The sequence below is a fragment of the Ctenocephalides felis genome, unplaced genomic scaffold (genome assembly GCF_003426905.1).
Source record: "Ctenocephalides felis isolate EL2017-DRISC unplaced genomic scaffold, ASM342690v1 CF-g0.4_SCAFFOLD_01492, whole genome shotgun sequence".
Lineage (NCBI taxonomy): Eukaryota > Metazoa > Arthropoda > Insecta > Siphonaptera > Pulicidae > Ctenocephalides > Ctenocephalides felis.
Genome location: NW_020537646.1, coordinates 1,175,581 through 1,192,117, shown reverse-complemented (window position 1 = coordinate 1,192,117; position 16,537 = coordinate 1,175,581). Strand labels below are relative to the sequence as shown.

General features: G+C 30.9%; 2 protein-coding genes and 1 pseudogene across 2 annotated transcripts; all 3 read left to right on the top strand.

Moving 5' to 3' along the window:
• The first annotated feature begins 437 nt into the window (after positions 1–437).
• LOC113370181 (retinal guanylyl cyclase 1-like) lies at positions 438–3,154 on the top strand. The gene is made up of 3 exons (XM_026610853.1): positions 438–567; positions 2,084–2,276; positions 3,032–3,154. The coding sequence occupies exons 1-3, from the start codon at positions 449–451 to the stop codon at positions 3,152–3,154; spliced, it is 435 nt and encodes a 144-aa protein (XP_026466638.1). The 5' UTR covers positions 438–448.
• Positions 3,155–8,561: 5,407 nt separating this feature from the next.
• LOC113370577 (5-oxoprolinase-like) lies at positions 8,562–15,242 on the top strand. Its single transcript, XM_026611265.1, has 22 exons — positions 8,562–8,660; positions 9,428–9,598; positions 9,668–10,142; positions 10,211–10,463; positions 10,526–10,698; positions 10,993–11,264; positions 11,344–11,545; positions 11,629–12,091; positions 12,222–12,386; positions 12,455–12,556; positions 12,612–12,759; positions 12,832–12,944; positions 13,015–13,085; positions 13,156–13,358; positions 13,450–13,586; positions 13,662–13,769; positions 13,836–13,947; positions 14,014–14,144; positions 14,238–14,331; positions 14,401–14,536; positions 14,622–14,830; positions 15,026–15,242. Exons 1-22 carry the CDS (start codon positions 8,658–8,660, stop codon positions 15,185–15,187), a joined length of 3,903 nt encoding a protein of 1,300 aa, XP_026467050.1. The 5' UTR covers positions 8,562–8,657; the 3' UTR covers positions 15,188–15,242.
• Positions 15,243–16,107: 865 nt separating this feature from the next.
• Positions 16,108–16,537, top strand: part of LOC113370178 — an 8,823-nt pseudogene continuing 8,393 nt past the window's right edge.

Here is a 16,537-nt window from a genome sequence, read left to right as displayed (position 1 = left end):
AACAGTAAACAGCATGAATTAAAGATGTCAAAGTTTATTTATATTGGATAGGATCACAAACTTTTATGCTTTGACTAAACTTTCATAATGGCTTCTTGGAAATGACCTATCAAAACTTTATTGTTTAATGTAGCTGAAGCTTTCAGACATATTAAATAAGCTTTCTTTCAGAAAATAATTAGTTTGTGGAATTAGATTTCTGGCACATTAATGACATTTTGTATCATTATGTTGAGGTTTAAAAGTTAAGTGGATTTTGTGGAATTTTATTTATCTGCATGATTTTAATAAATTTAGATATTGAGTTAGCGTAGAGCGGTTTTGAAGACTGATATTTTTATGACAATATTTTAACCTATTAATTATTTAATATTTTCAAATAATGTAATTATTGCTCTGTTGAATAATTAATTTACTTCTTAACAGGAAAGTCAACTTCGTCGACACGATGTTTCAAATGCTGGAAAAGTATAGTAATAATTTAGAAGATCTTATTCGCGAGAGAACAGAACAATTGGACATAGAAAAAAAGAAAACTGAGCAACTCTTAAATAGGATGCTGCCGAGGTAACTCATTCATTGTGAAATGTTATTTATGTCTAGAATGTACTTAAAAATTATATTAAATTATCTTATTTTTCAAAATTCATTGTATTCTTCTTGCAAATAGTAGTCTTGCGAAAATGCTTTACAGTAGTACCAATTTTCTTATATATAACTAGAACCGTCACTATAGTAGAATTAGTGCAAAGTTTATATATATTGTGGGTATCCCAGAACTCAACGTCAAACCGAAACTGGGTGAAAATATTACTTCATTTTGTTTGAAATAGAGCTTTTAAGTGCAATCTACAGCTTTGGTGAAATTGTTATAACTTTAATGTGCTTAGCTTTTATTGCTTTTTTCATTTAAACTTTGGATCCGTAACCGTAAATAGCATTTCTGGGACCACAGTCCAAAAATAATGGCACAATTACACGATATTTTCAAGATTTTAAACTATCTCCCAAACTATGATTTTAGAATTCTTAAAACTGGTCGGCTTTGAAAGACCATCTCTTGATTACCGTAATTAAAATTTTTGGTACGGAACCCAAAAAAATTACACAAAATGTGTACACATTATTAAATCTCTATAAGTATCTGATAAATGCCAAAAGCCATTTTTTTAACTTATTTTTATTAAGAGTCCTTAACAGCTAGACCTGCCTACCCAAAAATTTAATCAGTTCTACATCTTGTCAACATAAGTAAAATGTTTTTTGAATTATTAAAATCGGACGCTCCGTTTCTTAAAAACTGAGTTACCGTTTTTGAGACTTTTTGCGCCGTATCGTCGGAACGGCTAGACCTGCCTTCGCCAAAAACTATCGGCAATTTTCCTTATCAATACGAATCGAATGTTTTTTTGAATTATTCAAATCGGTTGATCCGTGTACTCGAAATCGTCGACGAAAATTTGTATCCGCACACACACGAATACATACATTTTTTCTAAGGAATGCCAAAATGTTCAGACACCTTTGAAACGTAAGTATATATAAAAAATTTCATTTTCGATTTTTTTGCGATTACTATAACTTACCCTACGGGAAGTTAAAAATGTCTTATTTAAAAATTGCCCAGTATTTGAACCATTAGTCAAAATTTAGTAGAATAGCATATCATTTAGTCAAAAATGTTTATTCTGATAATCCTATTTGCATGCGATTAAATACAAAATCATAAATGGTTTCTGGAATATGAGCATATAATAAAAATTTAGATATACGGATCGACAGAGATTAAGTAGATATCTTGCGCAACGATAAATGATACATAAACAATTCTTGCACAGATGGTTAGCTTATTTGATTTTCTTTATTTAACCTGACGGCAGTGAGATTGTATTTCAATATTACAAGATACAAAGGTAAAAAGGTATGAAATATTAAAGAGATCACTTACTATAAAGATAGAACGCTTCGAGCAGGTCACTTAATATAACATTAGTCAAGATAAAAATTCTAAAAGTTTGCTGAAGTCTGACCTATAATCAAACTAAGGCAATCATTAAATTAAGCGATTTTGTTCTATTTCCAGTTCCGTCGCGGAGAAACTGAAACTCGGTTTAGCCGTTCAGCCTGAAGAGTTTTCCGAAGTGACGATTTATTTCAGCGACATCGTGGGTTTCACCTCAATAGCCGCCCATTGCAGTCCGGTGCAAGTTGTGGATCTACTGAACGACCTTTACACGTGCTTTGATGCCACCATTAACGCTTATAATGTGTACAAGGTAATTAATTAATTACATTTCCGTGCGGTATTGCAGTATCTAATAGCTTTTCAAATTATTGACTATTACATTACATTAAATACTGTTGATTGAATGTGATAGATGGTATATTGGCAATTTGTACATGAAATATTTAATAGTAAATATTTTGATTTCGCATTATGCTCATTACGTGTAGTGTGATGGTCTTTATTAGAATACACTAATTATAATCATTTATATAAATCGTTTCCATGTACTTCAAAGATTAAAATAAAATAATTTTGCATTGGAATTTATTGAATATTAGATATAGGATTTAGTCAAGTTTAAATTCACTGTTTATTTGAAAATTATATATATATATATATATATATATATATACTAGCTAGCTGACCCCGCAAGTATTTCTTCTTGACCTGCTTTTTGAAAAGTTTCAAGTAACATTCGATGAATTAAAGTAAATTTAATAAAAAGTATATATATGTAGAGCAGGGCGAGGCACAAAGGTCCAATTAGATTTTGAGCAAATATAAACTATATTGTGAAAACATTTCAAACGAATAATTATCTGACTACGTTTCAATAAAACTGCCAGCTACTTCATCATTGTAGATATATATATATATATAATATATATAATATTATATAGTTACTTTATGGTCTGATTTTAACGTAATTCATTAATTTTATCTCAATAATTCATTTAATATATTATGGTTCAGACTTCTACTCGTGTTTATTTTTAGTCGATTTCGGTCTATCTATGATTTTAGGTCGAAACAATAGGAGATGCATACATGGTCGTAGGAGGCTTGCCGACTCGAACTCCGGATCATGCTGAGCAAATTGCTTCGATGGCACTTGATCTTTTGCACCAGTCGGGGACTTCAAAATAAGACACTTGCCTGGGACACCTTTAAGATTACGAATAGGACTTCATAGTGGTAATGATAATAAGCTCTTACAGTAGAATTTATTTATCCATAGAAATATATTAATATATTGGGAAGTGATATTCATAACAATGTTGTCATTGATGGTTCACAAATCAAGTTTTTAAATCATCAGTGTGGACTATACTGGATATAAAGATTTGCAAAATCATTTGTAATATTATTATCAAAAATTATCTGTTAAACAAACCACATAATTTTTTGAGATGATTTTTGAGCAATTGCGCATTTTATTCCATAAAATAACTTCATACATTTTCACAGATTTATTACAAAACCTTGTTGGGTTATGATAAATGCATATATAGTACAATGTATATGAAACTTTAACATTGTGGAAAAAATATGTATATTAATTGAGTAAATCTTAGAATGTTTTTACATCTAATTTTTCAATATTTGTACTTTATTTCTCGTGATTTTTAGGTACACGTTGTTAATTATATATTTCTATATTTTAGGACCTTGTTGTGCGGGTGTAGTTGGGCTAACGATGCCGAGATATTGTTTATTTGGCGACACAGTCAATACAGCTTCTAGAATGGAATCAACTGGTAAGAAATAAATAAATAAATATATATATATATATATATATATATATAGTGCAGTGTACTTTTTTATAAATTTACCAGCATATAAATAATTCATATTTAATCTCTAAAAATTTATTATATATGTTATGAAGACGTTCTAAATTATTCAGAACAGTTTGACACTCCTAATTAAAAGAACTACGAAGTGTATGAGGATTCGCCAACGATTCCTCATAATCGGCTACACCAACTTCAAAAATTCAGATATAACTTAATGAAAAATTGAAAAAGTTGAAAAATGAATTTTTTTGTCCACGATTTAGCCAAAAATCTTGAACCGATGTGAAAAATTTAAAAACTGTTCGAACGATAGGAGTTGGGTAACTAATTAAAAAAATGTTCTTAAAAACTTGCTTAAATAATATGGGCCTACGAAAAGTGGTTTATCGGCTAAAAATTTGAAATAAATGTAATTATTATGATTGACGTTGTGTTTATATTGCATTATTATAAATCTATATCAGGGGCACCCTGGAGAATCCATTTATCGCAAGCCACTCGGGACTATTTAGAGCAAGCCGGTGGATACGTTTTAGAGGCGAGAGGTTCCACCGAAGTCAAAGGCAAAGGGGTCATGACCACGCACTGGCTCTTAGGCAAACATGGATTCGATAAACCTCTTCCTACACCTCCCACTCTCGGGTATGTCTAATTTGATTATTCTGAATGAAAGAATATTTCATACTTCATACTTCCTGTGTTGAAGTTTTCGACTACCTTAACAATTTAAGGTATGAAGACATTTTACAAAGTTGAGTTATTTTTCTATTATAATTTTGTGTGGGATAAGATTTATTTTTATGTATATCGCTGATTAACGCTAATTAATGTTAACAATTTAAGGTATAAGACACTTTACAAAGTTGAGTTATTTTTCTATTATAATTTTGGGTGGGATTTGATTTATTTTTATGTATATCGCTGATGCAAGGAATGAAATAATACAAGGTGACCATATTTTTTCCCATAAAATCTGAGACGGTTTAGAATGTGTGTGAGAGCGGGGAAAAGGGGGTGTGATGAGCTAAAATCTTATACTCACATTTTTTCTGTGCAAATTTTCTAGTTGAAATATATTTAAAAATATATTGGCAATCAAAACATTTTTAAAAATCCGGGACAAAACACCTAAAACCGGAACAAATATTGCTTTTAGATAAAGCCGGGATACAAGGCGAAAAATCGGGACTGTCCCGGCCAATCCGGGGTGTATGGTCATCTTAAATAATACAATATTTTATGTGACAGTTATATGATCTATACAAGTTTAAAAATCGTCATTTCCAAGTGAAAATAGGCCTTTCCGGGCATTGGTGCAAAAAATTGAATAATAAGTTATACCATATTAAATAAAATAAAATATTATCAGATAATTTTCTGTAGAGAAAAAATATTAGGTAAGAAATTATATATAAAACTTACGAAATTCTAAAAAACAGATCGGATATTTTTTATGTAACTTTAAAATTACTGATATCAAGACATTAGTTATTATATGTTTTGTTTAATTTTTATGCTTTCTGGATAGGCCGATGAAAGGGTAAGTTTATTTTCAATTGTGTGTTATTTCTTTATTAAGACTTTAATTTCACTTTGCGCGTGTAACTACTTACAAGTATATTTTTCAGAGTAAATGAAAATATTATCATAACTGCGTCAGAAACATCGCTTCCAGCTAGAAGTAGCATGACAACACATTCATTTCAAAGGCGTTCTCTTGAATCAGCTAGCGATCCTGGAACACCGTCAAAGTCTTGTTACGAAAAACACTACGGAACACAACAAAGAGATCGTTATACTTTTGATGTTGAAAATTTTCAAGAAACTCAAAACCAAATAGATACTTATTTTGCTAAACATGATTTATACAAGAACTCGAATTTCTCAGTAGATGTGAGCGATCCAGAAGCAATTGAAAATCTCAGAAGTCCAGATAAGAGGCAAGCCCATCTCTCTTGCTCTCAAGATGCAAGTGGAACAAGTTACCATAAAACTTCTTCGACGTATGAATTAGGAGCAAACCTTTTCTTTGAACCTAGAAAAGTTTTAGTAAATTCAGGCATGCAGATGTAATAGAGGAGCATGATCTCAGCTCGCCATACAACCATTATCGGTGTTTGAGCCCTAGTGATAGTAATCTTAGTCAACCAACAAATTCAAAATCATGCGATCATCGATTAAGGTTTCTAAAAAGACAATTTAGTTTAGATAGGAGTGAGGAGCCATGTTTAACCTCGACAAGCGATAATTTACAGGTCAGAGCACCTTTGCACAAACAAAATTCAGCCGGTGCTGCAAATGATTTGGAGAAAATAGAAGAATTACCATTAAAATCACCGAAAGTCAGCACTATACCAAAAAATGCTGTATCACTAAGTGTAGACGCTTTGGCGTTGCATTAAAAATTAGTATAACATGCATTTAAAAATGTTTTAACAAATATTTATTCATTATATAACGTTGCATTACATGGAATAATTGTGGGGACAGTTCAGACATTTTCTAACGTATCTCCTGTAAAATAAAATGGCGCAGTTAATGTTAAATTTAATTTGATTGATACTTTTGGGATACATCATAGATAAATGTTACAGACAATTAATATTTTTTTGTCAATTTTTATTTTTTCTGCTCTTTTATGCTTAAAAATCAATCAGCTATAGTTCACCTAATTTGTAAATAATTTTTATATAAAATAAGGTTGTTGTAATTTAATTAAATTTACAATTGGAATTAATAAATATAAGTCAGAGTGTAAATATTGCATAGAAAACATTTAAAATGTAGTTGGGATATATTAATAGCTAAATTTTTATCATGATAAATGTAAGTTTAGTAATAGCATGTAGCTTAAACATTCAGTAAGAAAGTAAGTTTCTCTATAGCAGGGTATTATTATGTAATATGTAGTTAAATAACTAAAAGTTATGGGATTTAGTTATTAGATCATTATTAAAGGTTTATCTATTTACTTACAAACATTAAATTGTATATAAAAGTTACATAAATAAACATTTTACTTTAAAGATGATAGGTGTCGATATTTTACAGCATATAAAAATTTTTTAAGTTAATGTTATATTTTACCATTAAGTAATTCAGAATGATTATCAATTTAGTCTAAAATTTGCTATATTATTCAGAATATTTCGTTTCCAATTTTTCATACATTGTTTTATATTTAAAACATATATTTTACGGCATTATGTACATGATGTTATTATAAAATATATAGAAATAGCAAACTCATTAGAAACAAAAATAATTCAGAATGGATTATTTCGTTTTGTAAACGACGTTTGAAATGAAAAAACCTATGTGTTATATATATATATATATATATATATATATATATATATGTATATATATATATATATATATATATATAATTTAAATCATGTACTTGTATAATTACCCCTTTAGTATATGTGAAATCAATCCCCTTATAGACAATCTCAAATGCATATTGTATTGATATAAATGTAAAAATCAACTAAAATAACTAAACATATGGATAGGAATAATTTTAACTATTATTATGTTGATGAACATACATATATTCGAAAACGCCGCACAACAAATACCTTTTATAAATCTTATATTAATAATTGAAGTTCATTTCATAATGTAGTTAATGTAGTTGTGATGATCTGCTATTTTTATGATAAGTTAATAAAAGCGTAAAAACTTTCTAAAATCTCAAATATTCGCGGATGTCTGTCATTCAGAGTTAGCATCAATGTGTGGAATAAATATCAAAGAAAACCCATAGTTTTATTTTATATGCATGATTATAAATAAATTAATACATTTAAAAACATGTAGTTTCACAAACATGCTTCTGTGTTCTTTTGTCTGTCACATTTTTAATGAAAATTTTTTTTTGAATAATTAAAATCGGACGCTTAGTTCTTTCATAAACTGCAATTTTTTACACATTTAGCTCTGTATCTTCGAAATGGCTGGACCTGCCTTTGCTAAAAACTAATCACCTCTTTTCCCAGTCATTACAAATTGAATGTTTTTTAGATCATTCAAATCGGATACTACATTCTCTCAAAAACTCAATTTGAATTTTCTGCACTCTTTGTACCGCATCTCCGTAACGGCTGGACCTGTCTTTGTCAAAAGCTAATCAGCACATCTCCCTATCAATAGGAATCGAATGTTTTATGAGCCATTCAAATCAATTGATCCGTGCGCCCGAAAACGTGGACAAACAAATGCGGACACAATTGAAAACTATTGTATTATTACAAAACATAATACGATTGTAATACCAAATTTAGTTTTAAATACCCGATTATTTAAAATTCATTAAGTTTCATTTCAAATTTCGCGCTATTAATTTGAATGTGAAAAGTAGCGCTCTCTTGTCTGAGCGTGGTCAAAACTGATAGAGATACGGTCTGAAGCATAGATAAGTAAACATGGTCTGAAGATTATACACGTGGTAGTGCGTCAAATCTAGTTTTCATTCCCATTAATAAAATAATTGTTTGCCTAGGCCAAGCATAATAAATAAAATGTCGTTTAGTATATAAATTTATATCGCCTCATTATTTTCCATATCAAAATTTTACATTGTGATAACTATCTACGTTAGAATCTAATTAGATTCTTATATGAATGTGCATTTATGTTGTTTATTTAGGAATATTTTTTGTTGATAAATTTTATTTGTAGATACTATCTTGATATGATAAAATATCAAATTTAAGTGTTGTGTAATAATAATATATGTTGTATATTATGTGCATTTAAATGTTCGTTGTGCTTCTAAGTGCGCAGTAGATAATTTCTTTAGTGATATTAAATTTAATAATACACGCCGGAGTTGTTTAGAAATAGAAATGGTAAGCATGTAATGGTAAAATTATTTATGCTTGTAACAGGTAGGTGATAGTATTTGCTATTAATAGGATGAAGGTCATATGAGTGTAAACAAATATTTATTTGTATAATATTATATAATTCTTTCACATTTGTATCAAAAAGGCGGTCCACGGTCAATTTTGACTTTTAATGTTTTTCTGTTTGTTTAATAATTTGAGAAGAAGCCGCAATTTTTTGAAAAATATTTACTGAATTTTTATTTATAATTTAATAATATTTATTTGATAATAATATAACATCTAGAAAATCTTCTGTTTAAATGGTGTTTTTGTATTTCTCATTCTTATTTTTAACAGCGATCAGAACTTCCGTCCTATTTGCTTCTAACTTCACCGTTTACGCCATATTTAGATGGTAACCCAACGGTTGACCATATGTGTATTTGACAAATTGTTATATATAATTTGAATTTTAATATTAGAATTTATCTAATATTGCTCATATATTATTCTGTTCGAAATCGGTTGAACCGTGTTCCCGAAATCGTCGACGAAAATTTGTATCCGCACACACGCATACACTCATACACACACACATACATCCATTTTTTCTAAGGTATGCCAAAATATTCAGAAACCTCTGAAACGTTAAAATATATAAAAATTTTCATTTTCGTTTTTTTGCGATTACTATAACTTACCCTACGGGAAGTTAATTACCAGATCGGATTCTTTTGCTTTGGAGACGAACATTTAAATTAAAATATTATTTCATATGTTTCTATCAGGCTCCCACTTCTGATCGACAAAAATTTTTCTTTGCTATCGACCGCGGTGGTACTTTCACGGACGTCCTGGCCCATTGTCCTGGAGGCCGAGTCCGTACTATGAAATTACTATCAGAGGATCCTAGATATCCTGATGCACCACGTGAAGGAATAAGACGAATTCTACAAGAGGTAATAATCATCATATAATTATACTTTGTTATAAAAAATATTGTGACAGATCATATGTCTGTTGTTAAGGAAACTGGTAAGGCCATCGACGAAAATGGCTTAATAGACACCTCTTTAATTGGTGGCATTCGAATGGGAACCACAGTTGCAACGAACGCTCTATTAGAAAGAACAGGCGAACCATTTGTTCTGATTGTAAACAAAGGTTTCAAAGACATTTTGCACATTGGAAATCAAGCACGTCCTGCAATCTTCGAACTTGATATTAAGACTCCCAGTTCTTTATATAAAGAAGTTGTAGAAGTCTCGGGGCGACTTGTACCCTCTCAACCAGGCCAATGCTTAATTACAAATGGATTAAAAGAAATTTGCGGAACTGCTGGCAACGCTTTGGTTGAATTAGAACCGTTGGATTTAGATTCATTACGTAAAGATTTAGAAAATACGTTGAAGAATGGAATAAAATCGGCAGCCGTTGTACTTGCACATAGTTATAGCTGCCCTGATCATGAATTAGCGGTTGGAAAGTTATTGTCCGAAATGGGTTTGTTAATAATGCCTCTGTTTCTTTTTCATAGGATTTGACTTCTAAAGTTTTATTATTTTTAATAGGTTTTGAACATGTGACTTTATCGCATCGTGCAATGCCCATGTGTCGTCTGGTTTCCCGAGGTTTTACAGCATGTGCAGAAGCATACTTGACACCCCATGTGGAACGCTATTTACGAGGTTTCCGATCAGGATTCCGTGACCAGCTGCAAGGAGTCCGCGTTTTGTTCATGCAGAGCGACGGCGGCCTGACACACGCTGATGCTTTTGGAGGAGCCAGAGCCGTTTTAAGTGGACCAGCAGGCGGAGTTGTGGGGTATACATTTTAATTAAAATTAAAGATAATAGATTTTTAATAGATTATTTCTCCATATGCAGCTATGCTGTTACTGGATCTCGAGATACTGAATTACCACTAATTGGATTCGACATGGGAGGTACATCTACTGACGTATCTCGTTATGCAGGTGTTTATGAACACGTGGTTGAAGCAACAACAGCTGGTGTTACAATTCAAGCACCACAGCTTGATATTAACACTGTTGCTGCAGGCAAGTAAAATTTCAATTATTTTGCTCTAGCCTATACTTCATATTTGAATTGATGGTGGCGTGACCAAGATAAATTTTGTGATACTGCAATCTTGCTTTATCTTAATTGACTGATATTGATCTTATTGTCTAATAATTGCTGCCCAAGTGTGCCGTTTGTAGGAAAAAGATATGTCTAAAAAGATTGTATATATCTTGTTTATATGATGATAAATATTTTCTTTTGCAAATTCAAAATCATATATTATATTTGTTTGTAAACAATTTTATAAAGTAAGTTAATTTCTTTTCCAGGCGGTGGATCAATGTTATTTTTCCGCTCCGGTTTGTTCGTGGTCGGCCCCGAGAGTGCAGGAGCTCATCCTGGTCCAGTTTGTTATCGCAAAGGTGGACCTCTTACCATTACTGATGCGAATCTTGTTCTGGGCCGCATATTACCCGAATATTTCCCAAAAATATTTGGACCAGATGAAAATCTACCATTGGATAAAGATGCATCTTTGGCTGCTTTTCAGAAATTGACTAATGAAATAAATGAATATTTAGAGAAAAATGGCAATAAAAAAGTAAATAATTTAAGATTTAATAATTATCTGTGGTTCATATTTACAATTATGATTTATAATATATTTTTGTGTTTTTAAGCTAACCGTTGCTGAAGTTGCATTAGGATTTGTGAGAGTCGGAAATGAAGCGATGTGTCGAGCAATTAGAGCTTTAACGCAAGCAAGAGGATTTGATTCTTCTCGACATGCATTGGCAGTTTTTGGAGGTGCTGGAGGTCAACATGCGTGTTCAGTAGCAGCTGCTTTGGGTATGGGAACAGTTCTTGTCCACAAATATGCAGGTAGATAAATTGATCGAACTTTTTATCTGTGTGAAGATTGATTTAATTTATGATATAATTTAATTTTAAATATTTGTTTCTAGGTATATTATCTGCGTACGGCATGGCATTAGCTGATGTGGTGCACGAAGCTCAAGAACCATCAGGAATGATCTTGAGTGAACAATCGGCTCCAATAATTAAGCAGAGACTAGATCACCTGAGCGAAACTTGCATTAAAAAACTTAAGGAGCAAGGGTTTACTCCAAACCAAATCAGATTAGAACCATATCTTCATCTAAGGTACGAAGGGACCGATTGCGCACTCATGTGCGCTCCTAAAGAGGAAACCGGCGAGTCTGATGAAGATGCTGAAGCAAAAGAACTTGTAATCCCTGATTACGGAAATTTTGTTGATTCTTTTTTGTTGCGATATAAAAGTGAGTTCGGATTTGTGATTACTGGTAGACGTATTATTGTTGATGACATTAGAGTGAGAGGAGCGGGCAACTCTGACGCTCCCGAGGAATCTAGGAAAGTGGTGAAAGAAAAACCAAACTTGAACCTCATTCGGTTAGAGAATCAATTTTTTTCGTACTTCCGCGTTTTTAATACTAATAAATGTTTCCAATATCTAATAATTTTAGCACTACATAGATTTCATGTTGAGAATATGTTTGTTATAGGTCAAAGAAACGCATTTCGAATCAGGTATGCACAAAACACCGGTGTACAAATGTGAGGATCTTTACCCAGGCGATGTATTAAATGGTCCATCAATACTGATAGATGGACTTTCCACAATTCTTATTGAACCAGAATGTTCGGCAACAATTACCGAGCGAAATGATTTAATCATCCGGTATATTTTAGAAAAATATTTTACACTATGAACAAATATTATTTACTTTTATATTATTAAATTTTTAGCGTCGGCTCTGGCAAACCAAAACCAATTAGTCCAGAATTAGATGCAATTCAACTCAGTATATTTTCTCATCGATTTATGAGTATTGCTGAACAAATGGGGAGGTAAGTAAGAATTCCCATCCACACTGAAACACATTGAAATATAATGAAAATTTAGGATTCTTCAGCGAACCGCTATTTCTACTAACATAAAAGAAAGATTAGATTTTTCTTGTGCGCTATTTGGACCTGATGGCGGTTTAGTCAGCAATGCGCCGCATATTCCGGTGCATTTAGGAGCCATGCAGGAAACAGTTCAATATCAGGTACTTCATCAAAATAGAAAGATAATTATTCAAATCATCTACAAATCATCTAACAATATTGCGATCTATCAGATACGTGTTCGAGGTGATTCGTTGAAAGAAGGCCAAGTATTGTTATCAAACCACCCTCAAGCTGGTGGATCTCATTTGCCAGATTTAACAGTTATTACACCAGTATTTCACAAGTAGGTTATTGGACTTAATCACTCATTATTTGTGATTATACTACTGCTTTAATACATTTTACCTATTTAGAGGCCATAAAGGACCAGTATTCTTTGTTGCTTCAAGAGGACACCATGCAGATATTGGAGGAATCACTCCAGGTTTATTTTTTATACTAATTTGAAATTATTACATTAAGTTCCATATAATTACAATATATTTACGTCGCAGGTTCTATGCCACCGCACTCAACACTATTATCTCAGGAAGGTGCTTGGTTTAAGAGTTTTCTTCTGGTAAATGATGGTCATTTTGATGAGCAAGGACTTACAGAACGGCTTATGGCTCCTGGTAAATTGCCAAATTCTTCAGGAACTAGAAATTTAGCAGACAATATTTCAGATTTGAAGGCGCAGATTGCAGCTAATCATAAAGTAAATAATGGATAATAGTATTGCCGTTGCGCCAATTTTTCATTTTTACCACTTTGAATGAAATTATTGCAATATTTAATTTTTTTATTAGGGAATTCAGTTAGTAGGAGAACTAATTTCTTATTATGGATTAAATGTGGTACAAGCATATATGACACACATGCAACATAATGCTGAAGTTGCGGTGAGAAATATGTTAAAAGATATAGCAAAGCAGACAAGAGAAAGGTTTATTGATAATTTTATCAAATAATTTTAATATTTCTTAAATGAATTCTATATTTTTTTCATAATGTATTTCAGGACTGGTACCACAATACTACATGCTGAAGAGATGATGGACAATGGATCCAAAATTAAACTAGCAGTATCTCTTGATGAAAAAGATGGACATGCTATTTGTGATTTCAAGTAATATTAGCATTAATATTATATTAAAATATTATGTGGTTTATTAACTGTATATATTATATTTAGTGGCACTGGTGATGAAGTATGGGGCAATTGCAATGCACCAAGAGCTATAACCCTCTCGGCAATTATTTATTGTTTAAGATGTATGGTTGGTCATGATGTGCCTCTGAACCAGGTTTGAAAAATAAAAGTAACAAAATTATAGATAGATTGGATATAATATTTATTTCTTTACTGATAGGGATGTCTTGCACCTATTTCTATTAAAATACCTAGAGGATCACTTTTGGATCCTAGTGATGATGCTGCCGTTGTCGGAGGTAATGTTCTTACTTCCCAAAGAGTAGTTGATGTTGTCTTCAAAGCTTTTGGGTAAATATTAAATTTTATTCAATATATATATATATATATATATATATATATATATATATATATTAACTTCCAATTATTTTATTTTTATCTTAGCACATGTGCTGCCTCACAAGGATGTATGAACAATATCACAATAGGAGAAGAAACATGGGGATATTATGAAACAGTTGCAGGAGGTAGTGGTGCTGTAAGTTTTTATTTGTAACTATAAAATATTCTTACTTTATTTATATTTTAAATTATATGATATTTTCAGGGCCCTACATGGAATGGTAAAAGCGGAGTCCACACTCATATGACTAACACTCGCATCACCGATCCAGAAATTTTGGAACTTAGATATCCCATAATTTTGAAAACGTTTTGTTTGCGTCCTAATTCCGGTGGAAATGGTGAGTGATAACCAAAACTATATTTTAGAACAAGGATTATGATGAATATATATGCATAATTTTAATAATCTGTGTATATTTCTAGGTTTATTCAAGGGTGGTGATGGTGTTCAAAGAGAATTGCTATTCCGAAAGGAAATGACATTATCAGTTTTGACTGAACGAAGAGTTTTTCAACCCTATGGAATGGCAGGTGGAGAGCCTGGTGCAAGTGGTGTTAATGTTCTTATAAGAGCTCAAGAAAAGAGGAAAATAAATCTTGGAGCTAAAACAGCAATAAAAGTCAAACCAGGGGTATGATATAAATATCATTGAAATACTATATTGAGATTAGATTATTTTATAGAATTAGCATTTTGCAAAAAACATGGATCTTGTGGTTCAGTATAAAGTAGATTAACTATAGTTGTGATCTCCCTGAATATATACAATATACATTTATTTAATAATATAATCCTTACATATTAATATGAATCTTTTTCTTATCAGGACATTTTTTCAATGCTGACTCCAGGAGGAGGTGGATATGGATTGGCTAATGATGAAAATAGACGAAAATTATCACAAAAAGTAGAAAATAAACCGTGCTTCAAAACATTCCAGGAGCATGGAAGTGTCTTTGAATATAGAATGTCCCAAGAAAGTGTATAAATTTGCTAATGTATAGTGAGTGATTTATTTCTTTTCAACTGTTTTCTTAAAAACAACTAGTAGTATTATTGGTTATATCGACTAATTTCTTTCTAAAGTTTATTACTTGAATTTAATTGTTTCAATTCAATATTACATTAAAATGTATTTAGTTCAATATTATTAGTTACTTACATAATCATTGGTGTAAGTTTAAATAAGAAATCCTATAATTAAGTACATTGTTGTCTTCACATAAAAAATTGTATGATTTGACATATGCAATTTTACAAATGTGTGCTTCCTATTTTAGATTACCAGCGAATGTCAGAACATTATAATATTTTTGAAATTGATATATAGTATATGATGAAGAGTTTAAAATTAGAATTTAATGTTAATAATTTGTTCAAAGAAAATAATGTCAAAATTAATCTGTCATTAAAAAGGTTTAATTCTCAACTAATGTTTTAGTTCACTACCACATATTTGTTAAAGATGTCTCTGTAGTCGTAGTTGTTATTTACATTAGAGCTATTTTAATTTTGTGTTTACATAAAAATAATTTAAACAATCCATCACTCAATGATATTTTAAATGAAATTCATACTTTTTAATAGTTTTATACAAGACGTGTAAATGGATAAAGAAAACCTCTAAGACCAACTTACTAAAACTGACAAGATAAAATATTTGTTTTATGTCAACAATGTCTAAGTTGGTTCCTGGGACGTGCTTTTGTTATTGTTAGACATTCTAAAACATCCAATTATTGATCAATTCCTTTTACATTACTCATTAATCATTTCATTTGACATTTTACACATTGATTTAAAAAAAAATTAACCAAACTTATTGTTATTTTTAATTTGTGTAATGTAGTGCTTATAAATTATATTTGTGATATTAAATTATTACATTATTAAGACTAAATTAGAAGTATGTCCCAATCAAATTATCTGGGTTCATCAGAAGCAAGTGATAGACCTATGCCAGTTATGAAAAGTCTTAGATCATTGAGTAATTTTAAAAATCCTCCGCAACCTCATATGTGTATAAGAGATTCAACAAAGGATGGTAATGAATTGTTTATAAATGTTTTAAGTTGGAACAAAATAGCAATGCCGAAGTCTGCACAAGATCCGATACCTCTTTATGGTGGAATGAGGGTAAGTTTTGTGTAATGTATTTATATTGATATATTGCATGGTATAAAAATATTTACATGTATTACACTTACATTCTATCTATCTATATATCTATCTATTTACATTTGTTTGGTAATAAAATAAGTTTAATCTAGCAGTCAAATATTTATGTGATCACTATTAAATTGTTTTACAATAATATTCATAATCCTGGAATAATTAA

Coding starts and splice junctions, on each gene's coding strand:
- LOC113370181 (XM_026610853.1), top strand. CDS start 449: ATGTTTCAAATGCTGGAAAAGTATAGTAATAATTTAGAAGATCTTATT. Junction 568..2,083: donor TTAAATAGGATGCTGCCGAG/GTAACTCATTCA, acceptor TTCTATTTCCAG/TTCCGTCGCGGAGAAACTGA. Junction 2,277..3,031: donor ACGCTTATAATGTGTACAAG/GTAATTAATTAA, acceptor CTATGATTTTAG/GTCGAAACAATAGGAGATGC.
- LOC113370577 (XM_026611265.1), top strand. Junction 10,464..10,525: donor CCAGCAGGCGGAGTTGTGGG/GTATACATTTTA, acceptor CTCCATATGCAG/CTATGCTGTTACTGGATCTC. Junction 13,587..13,661: donor GCAAAGCAGACAAGAGAAAG/GTTTATTGATAA, acceptor AATGTATTTCAG/GACTGGTACCACAATACTAC.